The 13,236-nt window shown below is 51.6% G+C and overlaps 4 protein-coding genes across 4 annotated transcripts; 1 reads left to right on the top strand and 3 right to left on the bottom strand.

Annotated features, from left to right (window-relative positions):
• Window positions 1–1,286: 1,286 nt before the first annotated feature.
• CMQ_2698 (para-nitrobenzyl esterase) lies at window positions 1,287–3,248 on the bottom strand (the record flags this gene model as incomplete). Its single annotated transcript, XM_014316776.1, has 3 exons — window positions 1,287–2,003; window positions 2,064–2,982; window positions 3,142–3,248. 3 exons carry the CDS (start codon window positions 3,246–3,248, stop codon window positions 1,287–1,289), a joined length of 1,743 nt encoding a protein of 580 aa, XP_014172251.1.
• Window positions 3,249–5,364: 2,116 nt separating this feature from the next.
• On the top strand, window positions 5,365–6,708 carry CMQ_2967 (rhamnogalacturonase a; the record flags this gene model as incomplete). Its single annotated transcript, XM_014317045.1, has 1 exon — window positions 5,365–6,708. One exon carries the CDS (start codon window positions 5,365–5,367, stop codon window positions 6,706–6,708), a length of 1,344 nt encoding a protein of 447 aa, XP_014172520.1.
• A 1,339-nt stretch (window positions 6,709–8,047) lies between these two features.
• On the bottom strand, window positions 8,048–9,399 carry CMQ_2573 (uncharacterized protein; the record flags this gene model as incomplete). The annotated part of the gene is made up of 2 exons (XM_014316651.1): window positions 8,048–9,205; window positions 9,283–9,399. The coding sequence occupies 2 exons, from the start codon at window positions 9,397–9,399 to the stop codon at window positions 8,048–8,050; spliced, it is 1,275 nt and encodes a 424-aa protein (XP_014172126.1).
• A 1,141-nt stretch (window positions 9,400–10,540) lies between these two features.
• CMQ_3103 (uncharacterized protein) lies at window positions 10,541–11,122 on the bottom strand (the record flags this gene model as incomplete). The annotated part of the gene is made up of 3 exons (XM_014317181.1): window positions 10,541–10,766; window positions 10,933–11,010; window positions 11,088–11,122. The coding sequence occupies 3 exons, from the start codon at window positions 11,120–11,122 to the stop codon at window positions 10,541–10,543; spliced, it is 339 nt and encodes a 112-aa protein (XP_014172656.1).
• Between the last annotated feature and the right edge of the window lie 2,114 nt (window positions 11,123–13,236).

Raw genomic sequence — 13,236 nt, 5'->3', positions numbered from 1 at the left:
CTGTAGGACTCCAAATGTAGTGGCGTTTTCAAGGCAAAAACAGGACAAAACAATTATTATTACATCCAGCCTAGTAGTCTGGCTTGTACGACAATATTTCATCCTCTCAGATTCTAATTCGTCGGATCGCAGTACTTCTGTAAACAGAAACATTGCAAAGTCTTCTATAATTCCAATCTATCACAGTGCTTTCCGCAATCTTTCAGCTTTACGGAGTATTGTATTGCCAATTCTAGGTTACCGCTGTACCAACCACCCAGACTGTATATCTGCGCAAAGACGGCTGCAGCATCTGACTAAGCTGCTACTATCAACATATATTTTGTCACAGCAAAGCTAATCTTAACGACCAATTTTGGTGGCGAAGCGTATCCTTTTCTCGTCTGAGTTTTTGTACACAAGCGGAACTGCCAGATTTCTTCACTAAGCCAAGATTTTTAATCTCAGCCAAAATCTCCTAGACGTTGCTAGACTCCACTCACACCGCCCGGATGATGAAGCTGAAAAGACAAAGATCTCGAAGATCAAGTAAATAAGCTTATATTCGGTAGGTCAGAGAGAGAGGACGAAGGAGGGGTCACAATACCCCTTCTTCCGTCATGACTAACCATCTTCCTTGCACCTTCCTTTCGGAGGCCGAACAACTTGACCCAAATATTAGCCAAAGTTGGGTACTAATAGAAACAGTTTAAGGGAATATACTGGGAGGGGCAGTATATGGAGTAAAAAAACTTCTCCTTCGGGAGACACAAGTAAAAAAAGGAGAGTAGAGTAAGCCAGTACAACATTTAAAACCGGACTCTGCATGCGCCTATTTCAATACCAAGCAAAAATGTAAGATAGATGGACTAGGCCAAGACCAACAAATCCACAGCTTGGAGCAAGAGTGGGACCATGTCTTGCGGTTCTATCTGGAGAGGCAGCGAGACATATTACGTGTCGGATCCCCTATGTCGATCGGCCGATTTACCCGTTTAACCAACTCGAATAGTCCTGCATCAGAACAGGCTGCACCTTTTATGTGATGGCGTTTCTGTTGCATGGGGGTTCCCACGAGCTTTACCTAGATCATTGGAGATTGGGTGAAAGTTCTATCTGGCATTTGAACAATTGAATCAAACCTTACTGAAGGAAAGAGTAAAAGTCGTCTTTTCTGTCAGAACCATATATGCCATAATTTGGATAGCTAGCGAATACTTCTAAACAATAACGATATCTGACAAGTTTAGCGGTTTCAGGTGCCTGACCACAGTTGTGCATTTATCTGTCTACGACCTATTGCGTCTCTATCTCTCAACAGAAACAGACAGACCGCGGACCTCCTCGGCCAGCTGCATCATGGAGCCGACACGTTCCGCCAAGAGCTCCCATCGCTGGACTCGCTGCTTCCAGGCTGGATCGTCCGTGAAGCTCTGGACCTCTGTGCTGCGGTCCTTGCCATAGACCATGATGAAGTCCGGGCTGCAGGCCGGTTTCCAGTCGTCGGCGGTGACGTAGCAAATGATGTGGTCCTGGAACTCATGGCACAGCTCTATATTGGAGCGCTTGTACGGTTCGCCGTTGCTCATGGTGGGGTCTTGCTGCGGCAATGCGGCGTTCTCTTGTCCAGGCTTGGTATATGGCCGCCGGATGCCACGGTCAGCCTCGACTAGGGTCGTGTGACAGGTCTCAAACAGGTAGATGAGCTCGACGCAGTGGCGGGCGAAACCCTCAATCGGCCCAGGAAATGGGTTGCCAACAGCAGTCAAGAAGGACTGGACCTGGCCGACAGCCGGACCACCGCTCTTTTTCTGGAGGTTTTTGCGGGCAAGGTGTACTGGAACTTCAAACATGGCATCGCTTAAGAGGGTGAGAAGGCCTTGTTGCAGCTCAGCGCTCGTTGCAGAAGCCACCAGGCCATAGGCCTTCATAACCTCGGCACAATGGTTGCGGTCGCTGTAGACGGCCTCGAACTTGGACAGGATCTGGGCAAAAGGCGGCAATCCTCCCATAAAGATGAGAGCCTAGGAAATATTGTCAATAAGTTGTGTGAACGGGAGAATGTGGCAAGGGGGACGGCTCACCTCGACGTCTGTGAAGCCGATAAGCACATCGACTCCCTTTTGCGCGGCCTGTCGAGGAGCATGCCGCAGATCGACAGGGCCAAGGTCCATGTCAGGCTGATCGGACGATCCCGAGGGGCCGAGGAAGACGGTGATGTCGTCCTCTACGATGGGAATACCCTGGATATGGTTGGTAGCGGTAATCTCGAGCAGGGTGGATGCGGGCAGCTGGCGGAGGTGCCGCACGCGATCGGCCGGCGAGGAGGACGGTGCGAGGGTCAAGTCGCAGATGCGCTTCCAGGGGGCTTCGGCAAGCTCCAAGGGGATGGGGCCGAGAGTGCTGAGAGCACCGGATAGCATGATGGCGCGGCGGAAGAGTGTCTTCCGGCCAGCAGCGGCGGCGGCGGTGGCCTCGAGGAGGTGGGAATGAACGGAGACGGAGCCTGCGGACTGGCCACTGATAGAGATGCGGTCGGGATCGCCGCCAAAAGCAGCGATGTTGCGGCTGATCCAGGCGAGACCGAGTTTCTGGTCACGGAGACCAAAGTTGAGGCCAGCGGTGGTGACAGGAGGCTGTTGCTGCTGCTGGGCCACGAGGAGGTCACGGGAGGCCGCAAAGCCGAATAAGTTAAGCCGGTAGTTGATTGAGACGACCATGATGGGGCTGCCAATTTTCAGAGCGCGCAACACGAGCCGAGAAGTATCCCACATGGGATCAGACGAGGCGCCCATGGATAGGCCACCGCCGTGGATCCAGACGAGGACCGGTAACCGGGAAGCTTCGGCCGGGGCAATACCATGGCGAGCAAGAGCCGCTGGGCTGGGTCGGACGATGGTCAGACGCAGGCAGTCGAACTTGGCCTCGGCCAATTCGGGATAGGGCAGGTAGGTCTGGAAGACGCGCGACGTGTTGCCGGCCGACGGCTGCGGACATTTCGGCCTGGCGAGTTAGGGAAAGAACCGGACGAGAAGCGAGGAGGCAGTACACATACCCGTGATTTGTGGCATCAAAATATGTCCCCTTGGCAAACGGGTCCGAATCAGCGATTGGTCACATCGTGAAGATAAGGGGCCGTAGGGTATACCCCGGAAAACTTACAGATCGGCCGCTACGGGTGACTCTATGCCAACAACCGTCTGGAGCACGCCTGGAGAGTCCCCTGAGGGCAGCTGGGCGAGGGGAGTAGCAGCAACCGGAGATGACATCGTGGCAAGATGAACAGAGGTGTTGGGGTCAGGTGTCAGGCAGCACTCGGAAAACGGGACGTCTTAAAATCCCGCGGCTCCACTTGAGTGATGTACAGAAAGGTGTATCGTACGGAAATTCTCCGTATTCGTGTTATACGAAGAAACAGAGAGTCACCTTGCTAGAGGAGACCGGAATCGCTCTTTATATATACGAGAGAAATGGCACGACTGTCCCCAAGACACGGAAAACGAAGGCACAAAGGTCCGGGGGCTTGGCGAGAGAGAAAGGGCCGATTAGGTAGCAAACTGCATGTGCAGACAGAATGCCAGTCTGACAGGACCATTGGCACGATGGGAAAGACGATTACGGAGTATGAAGGGCCAGAGTAGAAAAAGACAACAGAGCTCTCCACGCTGTAGATTTGCCGGCACGCTTTTCCGAAGTGCATCGCCAAGATCTGCCGAAACCCCTGCACCCCGCCCAAGATTAGTCATAATAAGCGGGTCATGTGGCGCACAGCACACACTTGACTCTGCCGGTCGGGGCTTAGGTCTGCGGGGTCTTTCCCCAAACGTGCAAATGTTGCCCAATTCTCCGCATGGTTCTGCAGAAGTTCCCAAATCGGGCTGAGCTGCTTCGGCAGAAAGACGAGTTGGCTTACGGAGCAATCCTTGTTTCTTCCTTTCAGAGATGAATGGTCAGGTCCTGGAAGGTCATAAGCTTACTTTCTTTGTGCAGTTTGGTCGGCTGCCACCTGCCATCTGCTTCATCACCCGCGGTATTTTGGCGAACATAGCCATCGTCTGCGTCCACTATCTCCGGGAAAGGTAACAGCATCAATTCTCTTACCTGCTACAGCGTGTACGTCTTTGCTTTGTCAGCACCGATGCAAGTTCGTCTTCTGCGCTCTTGGAGTCTATGTCATATGGTCGCTCACAACACCAAGGAGTTTGAGGAGTGCTAAAACACCGAATCCCGACACGTATCTTATCTTACGACACGTTTGCATCTGCCTTTCTCTCCTTTTGCCCATTTGCGTGTGGCGGTCAGTATCTGCCTCTTGCTTTTCGCAACCGTGGTGGATCTGATGGAGACAAGGTTGTAGAGTACTCAGTAAGCGAAGGGGGGTCTGAAATAACGGGTTTTCCTCCGAGCGGGTTGTACGACGTAAGATACATAAAACCGTTGAGAAACCAGGGTCATTAGTGGCTGACGATAATCCGTACGGAGTGGAATACGCGTACATATAGCTTCACAGTGTACTGTACACAGTTATTTACACACTACGCACTGTATCTGGCTATAGCACAAGGTACCACTGCGCCTGGGTTTTTGCGATGCAGTCGACATGCACACTGTTGTACTCACGTGGGTGGCACAACCACTACCTCCCTAAGTAGGACAACTTACTCGTACTTTATCCATATCGTGGGGGGTTTGCGCCTTTACAGCTGTATCAGATCTCATTCTAGAAACCCGTTCTAGCTAAGGTCTGCCCTTTCATTTCCTACCCCAAGAGACAGCCTGCATCGGCGAAAAAAAGGCAATGCCGGCGAGGATCAAGACAAGAGGCCGTCTGTGCAGCACCGCCGATGAGGCCGCCCACCCCGCTGTGGGCACATGCAGGCATCGGGCGCCCTGTGCATTTGTGGAATGAGCCGGATTTGCGGTCAGAATGGTGGTGGATTGTCGACTAGCCGCTAGACGAGGCGAGATGAGGTGCGGAGAACGGGTACCGAAATGAGGTCAGAAGGCGGACACGAGGCATGTCATCGCGTTTGAATGCCGACGCATACGGAATAGACTGTTTGACGAAGGAAAATAAATCTCCACCAGGGAAATATCCCCCTGATCTCCCGATGATGAAACACCGATGGCTCCATATGCTCGTAACCGAGGGAGCTGGCCATCTCGCGTGAGTTCGCACGCACTCCGTATGGCAAGCCCATCGGCACAGATGGGACGAAGTCTGGGCTTGTCGATGCATAAAAGCACGACCGCTCCCGCAGCGATCAGATGAAGAAGAAGAAGGCCAAGGACAAGTCTCGACGCCGATCCAGCCTCAGACGTCTGCTCTCACACTCGTTTTCCCCAACACATACATTTTACACTCGTTATTATACTTCCCTGACCATGCCTTCCATCATCCAGGAGCCTCGGGGCTGGTTGCTCGCAGCAGTGCAGCCATTTGTGGCGGCACAGCTGAGCGGCACCGTTGGGCCGACGACGTCGCGGGCAGCCAAGGCAGCCACCAAGGTGTGCAACATCATGAGCTACGGCGGCGTGGCGTCGGCGACGACGGACAACAGCGCGGCCATTGCGAGCGCGTGGGCGGCCTGCAAGACGGGTGGCGAGGTGTACATCCCGGCGGGCAGCTACGGCCTGAGCTCGTGGCTGACGCTCAACGGTGGCTCGGGCGTGTCGATCAACCTGGAGGGCCAGATCTACCGCATGACGGCCGGCACGGGTGGCGGCAACCTGTTCTTCATCGAGCACACGACCGACTTTGAGTTCTACAGCGCCAACTCCAAGGGCGCTATCCAGGGCTACGGCTACCAGTTCCACGAGCAGGGCGAGTACGGCCCCCGGCTGATCCGGCTCAACAAGGTCACCGACTTCAGCATCCACGACATCGTCCTGGTCGACTCGCCGGCCTTTCACATGACCATAGACACGTGCACCAACGGCGAGGTCTACAACGTCGTCGTCCGCGGCGGCAACAAGGGCGGCCTCGACGGCATCGATATCTGGGGCACCAACATCTGGGTCCACGACGTCGAGGTCACGAACAAGGACGAGTGCGTGACGGTCAAGAGCCCGGCCAGCAACATCCTGGTCGAGCGCGTCTTCTGCAACTGGTCGGGCGGCTGTGCCATCGGCTCGCTTGGTGCCAGCACCGACATCCACGACATCGTGTACAACCACGTCTACTCGCAGAACTGCAACCAGATGATGATGATCAAGAGCAACGGCGGCAGCGGCGAGCTGTACAACGCCCAGTTCAACAACTTCATGGGCCACAGTAACGCCTACACCCTCGACCTCGACACCGCCTGGAGCAGCATGTCCAAGGCTGCCGGCGACGGTGTCGAGTACAACAACCTGACCTTTGCCGACTGGCACGGCACCTGCTCCAACGGCGCCAACCGCCCGCCCATGCGTCTCGTCTGCCAGTCTGCTGTGCCGTGCACCGAGATCGACGTGACCAACTTCAACGTCTGGACCGAGGCCGGTTCGTCCGAGAAGTACCTCTGCGAGAACGTCTACGGCTCCGGTGGCTGCATCAAGAAGGACGGCGCCCACGCCGCCTACGCCAGCACCGCCACTGTCACCACCGCCACCGGCTATGCCGTCACCACTATGCCCGGCGAAGCTGACTGCTGGCTTGGGCCTCACCAAGTCCATCGACATTCCCGCCCATCCCCACGTCCTTCTACCCGGGAATGCTGCCCGTCACTGCGCTGCTCGGTTAAATAGAGACCCTGTGCAGCAGAGGAAGACTGGGGCTTTCTGTGCCCCTGCTTTACATTTCTATCGCCTACAATATGCGCCGCGTAATTAATCAGAAATGATCTATAGAGGTTTATAATACAATGGAATTTTGCCATCGAGTTTTGTTGAATAATGCTATTAATGTGCACGTGATAGTCCTTTGTGTAGGTCTTGTTTGGGAATCCCGACACTTCCTGCTAGTTCCTGCGGAAAGATAGACTTATTGATCCATTATGTTTTTGGAGACAGGCAAATTGAGAGCATGTAATCGGGGTTTCATCTTGACGAGACCTCCCTCTACTTTGGTTTTGCCGAGTTAATGTCTTTGTAGACGCTTGCTTACTAATCACGAGATCCGTCATCACCCAGAGCAGTAGTTATCAGATATTTAATCAAGGACGTACGTTGTAGAGTCAAGCTGATATAATACTTCGTACATATCTCCATAGCGAGTGTTTGCATAGCCCTGGGATAGCATTGAGTCTGCATTATCTGACTGCTAGTCATGTGATGTGTCTTCTTCCTGCCGGAAACCGCTTGATTTAGTAAACTTCCTATTGGTGCAAAAAATGTAAGGCCAATTGGACGGAATCAATTCTCCTTACTCCGTACTCGCGGGAAAACCCGAAGCAAGAACCCTTGAAGAAAATTCACGATCAATGCCGCGTTCTGTCGCAGGTGCTTAACCACCATTGTCTCATCCGTTACTAGTCTATATTAGGCAGCTTTTCCAACTTTTGACTACAACGACAAATGGCCCCAAGGGGTTTTGCAAGCGGTTAGATCCGTTAAGGTGCACATCCTACTTACATAGTTGTTCATCCGATACCGTCATCCTAATACATGACTCACTAACTATAGCTATCTATCCCGTTACTATCCCGTAATAGGCAGTAGGCCAAATAATATCGTACGAGTGCAGATATCCGTAGGGCACTGCAAGGCGCTCGGATCCGGAAAGGGTTTCCCGCATATACTCTGTACTCTTTAATGTACGAGTATTGTGGAATAAGTACTCCGTACACGGTATTCCAATAACGGGACAGCCCGAATAGGCGTCTCAAGTAGCTTTGAATTCCATAGTTACTTACACCAAGTGGATTACAATAGTCTACGGAGTGATCTGAGTGGGTTGCATTTACACCTTACCAAGGTTGAGAGAGACCGGATTGCAAGTAAAAAACCTTGACACGGCAAAAAAGAAGCAAAGCACAGAATTATTCGATTTTTTGATCGGAACATGTGCATGTAAATCACTCGCACTGGAATAAAGCGGCACTACTCTCTTCCCCCTTGAACTTGCCGCGTTCGCTTTCACCTCGCTTCAGCATACTTCATAAAGACAGGATCGGCGCAGAGTTTGGGCAGCAATACGGCTTCTGTCCCCACCATAAGTTCCAGCCCTCCATTTAGGCAATCTTGGAAGAACGAGAACTGTGCCGGGGCTGATGCCGCTGTTGCTCATGCGCACGGCCTCTATCTTACCACCAAACATGGGCCCCCAAACGACGTTGTACAGATCACTGTCGGCCCATGAGGTCGCCAGAATGCTTGTGCTCATCATATTGAAGAAAACAGTGGGAACAAACCTGTTGACGTCGTCGAGGTTGTCGATAATCGACAGCATCTTGTCTGCGTAATTATTGTCCAGGTCCTCCATCCGATTGCGCACCAGTCCAGCAATGTCGGCAAGGTTGTAGACAGTCAAGAGTTTGCGAATAGGGGCTCGCACGGCCAGGTATCCGAGCCAGCAGCCGAGCGCATGGGGGTGGGCAAGAGGCTGTGAGCGCGCGCGGAGATTCACCGCAATGGCGTAAATGGAGTCCTCCTCTTCGCCGTCTTTGAGACTCTCCACGGGTGCCTGGACCGACATTGTGGCTCGCCAGTTAAGGGCGGCAAATGCATCATTGGCATCGGCCTTGAGGGCGGCCAGAGACTCGGGCGAGAAGTAGAAGATCTGGGCACGGTGAGTCGGGCTCAACATGCCGGCCGGAACGCTTGTTGGTGCGACAGGAACGACGAAAATGCCTAGGTAGGGCTCAATCGCTTTGCCGTTGTGGCGGCCAGTGGCTTTCATGATTATCTCCCGGTCGGTGACCATGGCATCGTCCAGCACAAACGGGTCCGAAATCTCAATGCCTTGCATCCGGCGACACTCCTCTGCCCAGACCTTGGCCCACACGAAGTAGGTAAACGCATCTCCAATCATGTGCAATGTGCACCAGCCTAGAAGGACACCACCCCGGATGTAGTTGATTTGCAGCGACGTGGCCGGCATCTCGTTTGTGACCGAAGGCCAGATGCTCTTGTTCAACAACACAGCATCGTCGAAGCAGGAGAGACTAAACTTTCGCGCTCTGATCTGGTCAAACGTAAAGGGGAACGCATGCGGAGCCCTCAGATCCTTAACGGTCACTAGTCCAATCCGATCCTCTGGGAAGCCTCTGCATCTTAAGCAGCCCGGACTGTTTTCCTTCTGGGTCTGGTACCGCCTCGCAACCCATGGAAAAAAATCCGTCTGCATGCAGCCTCATGTCCCCCCTGAAGCACGCGAGTCACCTTTTCAATATCATAATTCTCGTCCAGCTTCAAGGGGAAAATTTGACGGATGTAAGTTTTGGGCCCGGCACGCTCAATGCCCGTCAGGTCCATAGCAGTCTTTTCGAGAGAGCCCATTTTGGAGACAGGAAAATCTTGAAATGGTAGGCAATGATTGGGGGTAGGGACAGGTGAATAATAGTTGCAAAGGCACTGAAATGCCACGAGGATAGAGATACAGGAGCAATATATCGTTTGTGTCCCAAGGAACGACATCATCATTAAATACTAATACGAGTACGCGTATGTCCAAAACGTATCGTCGGTGTGAAGCTGTCTTCGTTGGTGGCATTCTGGCAGTCTGAAAACACACACCAGAAACAGTGTAACGATAGCTTCCTCTCGATACGAAGTGGATTGTAAACCGAGTCGAGGTAGGTGAAATATTGGCGGCTATGTAAGCTCCATCCTGCCTGCACCTCAACTGCCACCACTGGCTTTGATTGCGATACGTACACTGGTGTATGTCAGCGTGGTAGAGATTATCTGGGTTCCAAATACATGCATGCGAAGACAGGAAATCTTTACCAGAAAGCGAAAAGTCCAATAGCAACGTTTCATTCAGACGGGAAAGATCCTTACCTCGTCCACCTCTGCGATACGAATCTTGGCATGTCGATAGTTTCTTAGTTTGAACGAGTTTCGGTACTGTGGGTTCCTGTATCTCGGCATCCGGGTATGTTCCCCGACCCGGTAGATCACTCATATCTAGGCCCAAATCATATGCCGGGCTGGCTAGTGATGCAGTCGAGTAACTGCCTAGTTATCCTTCTTTATTTTCCCGTGCCTCTGCGAATTTGCACCTCAAGAATGAACCGCTGAGGTCCTTCTCTAAAGCATTTTCTAAAAAGGCTATGCGCCGTAGAGCCAATCCAGACCGCACTCCGTAATACAACTGTGGTTTGAGCATACAAAGTATAAACTCCCGTGCCTTAAGAGTCGTGGACTGATACTTCGGACTGCCGGGTTCGTAACATTGCCCCTGTTACAAGGAAAGCATCCACCTCTGTGCCGCACCTATGGAGTACAAGGACGCCGGATTTAGAGCGGAATGACTCGGAGCCGAGGGCAACTTGTATTGATCGGCAACAGCGATACTGTGATAGTCTAAGTACATTGGTTGTTGGTGACGTTCAAGTCGCACGCCAGCCGCCCAACGTATCACTGTATGATAAGGGGTCTGACGGTTCAGGTGCTGCATACGCCCACTTGTGTGTCTTCATTTGAGCTCGACCGACTCTTGCACAATCGAGGATTTGACAGCAATCTGGCATCGGCTGCTGGTGACATTCCTTGTGCTAATGTCGTCGCCTGAATTCGAACAGTGCGTCGACACCTTTCCGGCGTCCGCTTCCACACGCGTGGTCAACTCGATCTCGTCTTCGGCCTTGACCACTTTGTCCCTGCCAGCATTGAACCGCGATCCGCCATATGTGTACAAGGCACTGCTCGCGCCGACAGCCCCCTGCCAGTCTCTTGTGTTCACACCAGTCGGCACTGCTTTTTCCAGAGCTGGAATGACCTCCCAGTTTCATGCTGACAACCTGGCGGAGAGGTAATAAATGTGGGAGAGATGCGGAGACGATAGCCATGGCTGGTTCCACGACGAACCATATGAACAGCGGTCCTAATGCCCCGGTGGTGTCGACAGTCTTGACAAGCTTCGCCAAGTAGTAGATGCGCACACAGCTGGCAGCACATACACTGCAGGATCGTTAACAAACTCGGATCAAATAAACGTCAAAACATACGAAAAAGCCACTCACAAGACACCGAGCAGCATGATTTCCAAAATAGCCATTTTCTTTTTCAAAGACATCCTCAACGCCACAATCTGCGGGATGGGGATAATCAAGACGTAAATGTCGTTAACCATGTTAAGGATCCCCATGAGATCGAAAAAGAGGTTGGTATCAACACACGAACCCGCAGTTCCGGCAAACTGTGTCCAAAAATGGGACAAGGGCCTGCATGCTGTCGAGGTGGCAATGCACATTGATATAAAGTACGAGATGCAGATAAAGTAGCCGAAAGCAACCGAGATGCGGAAAACCCCTGTCGTTGGTGGTGAAGACACGCTGGTAGAAGAGCAAGATGGATATTTTGCTCGTCGAGACAGCACCGCCATACATCATCAGGTAGACGAAGACGGACTTAAACGAATTTTCCAACTGTTGTATCGTCAAAGCCCAGCCATGCCGGCCAATACCGGCCCTGCCGCCAATGATGGCTGTAGTGCCAGCACCACAAAGAAACATCTTTTGTTCGTCTCAGTCAGCAAGGAAACTGGAAACCAGCCAACAGGAAAGGAGAGACAAATACGACCGGCTCATACCAGGCATAATGTAATGACCAAGTCGTCATAGTGAGGCCTCTGGCGCTGAATTGACCGTGCATAGATTCGAAGAGCAACCGCTACAGCCGCTATAACAATAAGCGTGATAATTGCTTCCTTGTCTTTGGAAGCCGAGTCATCGGAAAGGTCGACACCAGCAGGGACTTCTCCAAAGATGGACGTCGTGCTAGAACTCATTTTTCCCATTGGTGAAAGAAAGGGCAAGTTCAAACGGCATAAAGGGGACGCCAGAAGATAGCCAACGTCCCCTTTAAATTATAGATCACTAAGACGGGTGTTGTAAGGTGTAATAATACGAACCCACGGATCATGCCTAACAAGGGATGTTGTTACGTCGTAATGGGCTCCTATCCCTCTCCCATGGGACGGTTTATGCCCCTCCTCTAGCCCGAATAGCAGGGAATGATTGTCACATCATTGTGCATACTGGCGGTCTGTTATACCCGTTTAGCCTTACCAGCAGGTACTCTGTGCATTATTCTTGATGTACACAGAAACAATACTTGGCCTCTATCACTTAATCATTAATATTACCAAGCGATAAGAGACAATGGGGAGAGGAAGGTTGGTTTTAAGAAGTCGAAATACGCGTCCAAGAGCCTGTGCTAACTTGGTCCGAGAATTGGAGCAAAACTTCGCGCTAATCTTTGGGGACACAAATAAGCGGACAAGGTGAATTTGAAAAATTCCTCCTAGACTGGGGGTCTTCATTCCCCTAATCTTTCGCACATCACACTCGTCACCACATACACGAAATACAGGCTTTGTCAAATTCCCCCCCTTTCCTTTCACGCGGTCCTCGCAAAACCTCAGCTTTACGGCAAGTTTTCGGCTTTGTGCCTCTTGGAGCTTGAGCCCTTTACTCATCTAAAAGCCAGCCCTGCTTACGAAAATAGCCAACATATTTGTTTTATGTCCCACTTACTATTTTCAAACCCTTTACTCGAAACACCCGATGCGTGAAGATAGTCCGCTGCTAACATGTATGAATTACGGAAAATAGAGGCATATACAGATTGTCTTGAAACGACATGCAGGATTCCCGGTCTTATGGTTCTGTAACGTGGACAGACCCACTTTATAAAGCCATGGCTGGTACGAAGTACTCCGTAGACATACCCTCTTATGCCAAATATAGACCCATTGATGTCTTTGTGCATGGTGCACAAAAATAGCCTGCAGAGTACAGATTCTGGGTCTGTGGCATCTTACTTTAGTGCAGGCCTTAATTTAGAAGATACAGGCCACCAAAGATCTCACGAAGACCAAACACGATAGGCAACAGAGATTAGCATCGAAAGTTCGATACGGCACGGCATTTTTAGAACAAACACGACGATCCGACGAAATTTTGCTCACAATTGGGCTAAATTGGGTGCTCAATATAAAATTGAGGCCGAGCATGGAGAACTGATGTCTAATAACCTGTCAATATACAAAAGGCATGCCTATACGGCAATTCTCATTTGCGCCCCTCTCCTTCGCCCCCCAAAGCTTAACATATACTACAATTCTCTGCTAGAAAGTGAATGTGAACCAGTGTCCAGCAATAAAGATCA

The sequence above is a fragment of the Grosmannia clavigera genome (assembly GCF_000143105.1).
Source record: "Grosmannia clavigera kw1407 unplaced genomic scaffold GCSC_144, whole genome shotgun sequence".
Taxonomy (NCBI): domain Eukaryota; kingdom Fungi; phylum Ascomycota; class Sordariomycetes; order Ophiostomatales; family Ophiostomataceae; genus Leptographium; species Leptographium clavigerum.
The sequence above is the reverse complement of the archived record's forward strand: the minus strand, read 5'-3'. Positions and strand labels throughout refer to the sequence as shown.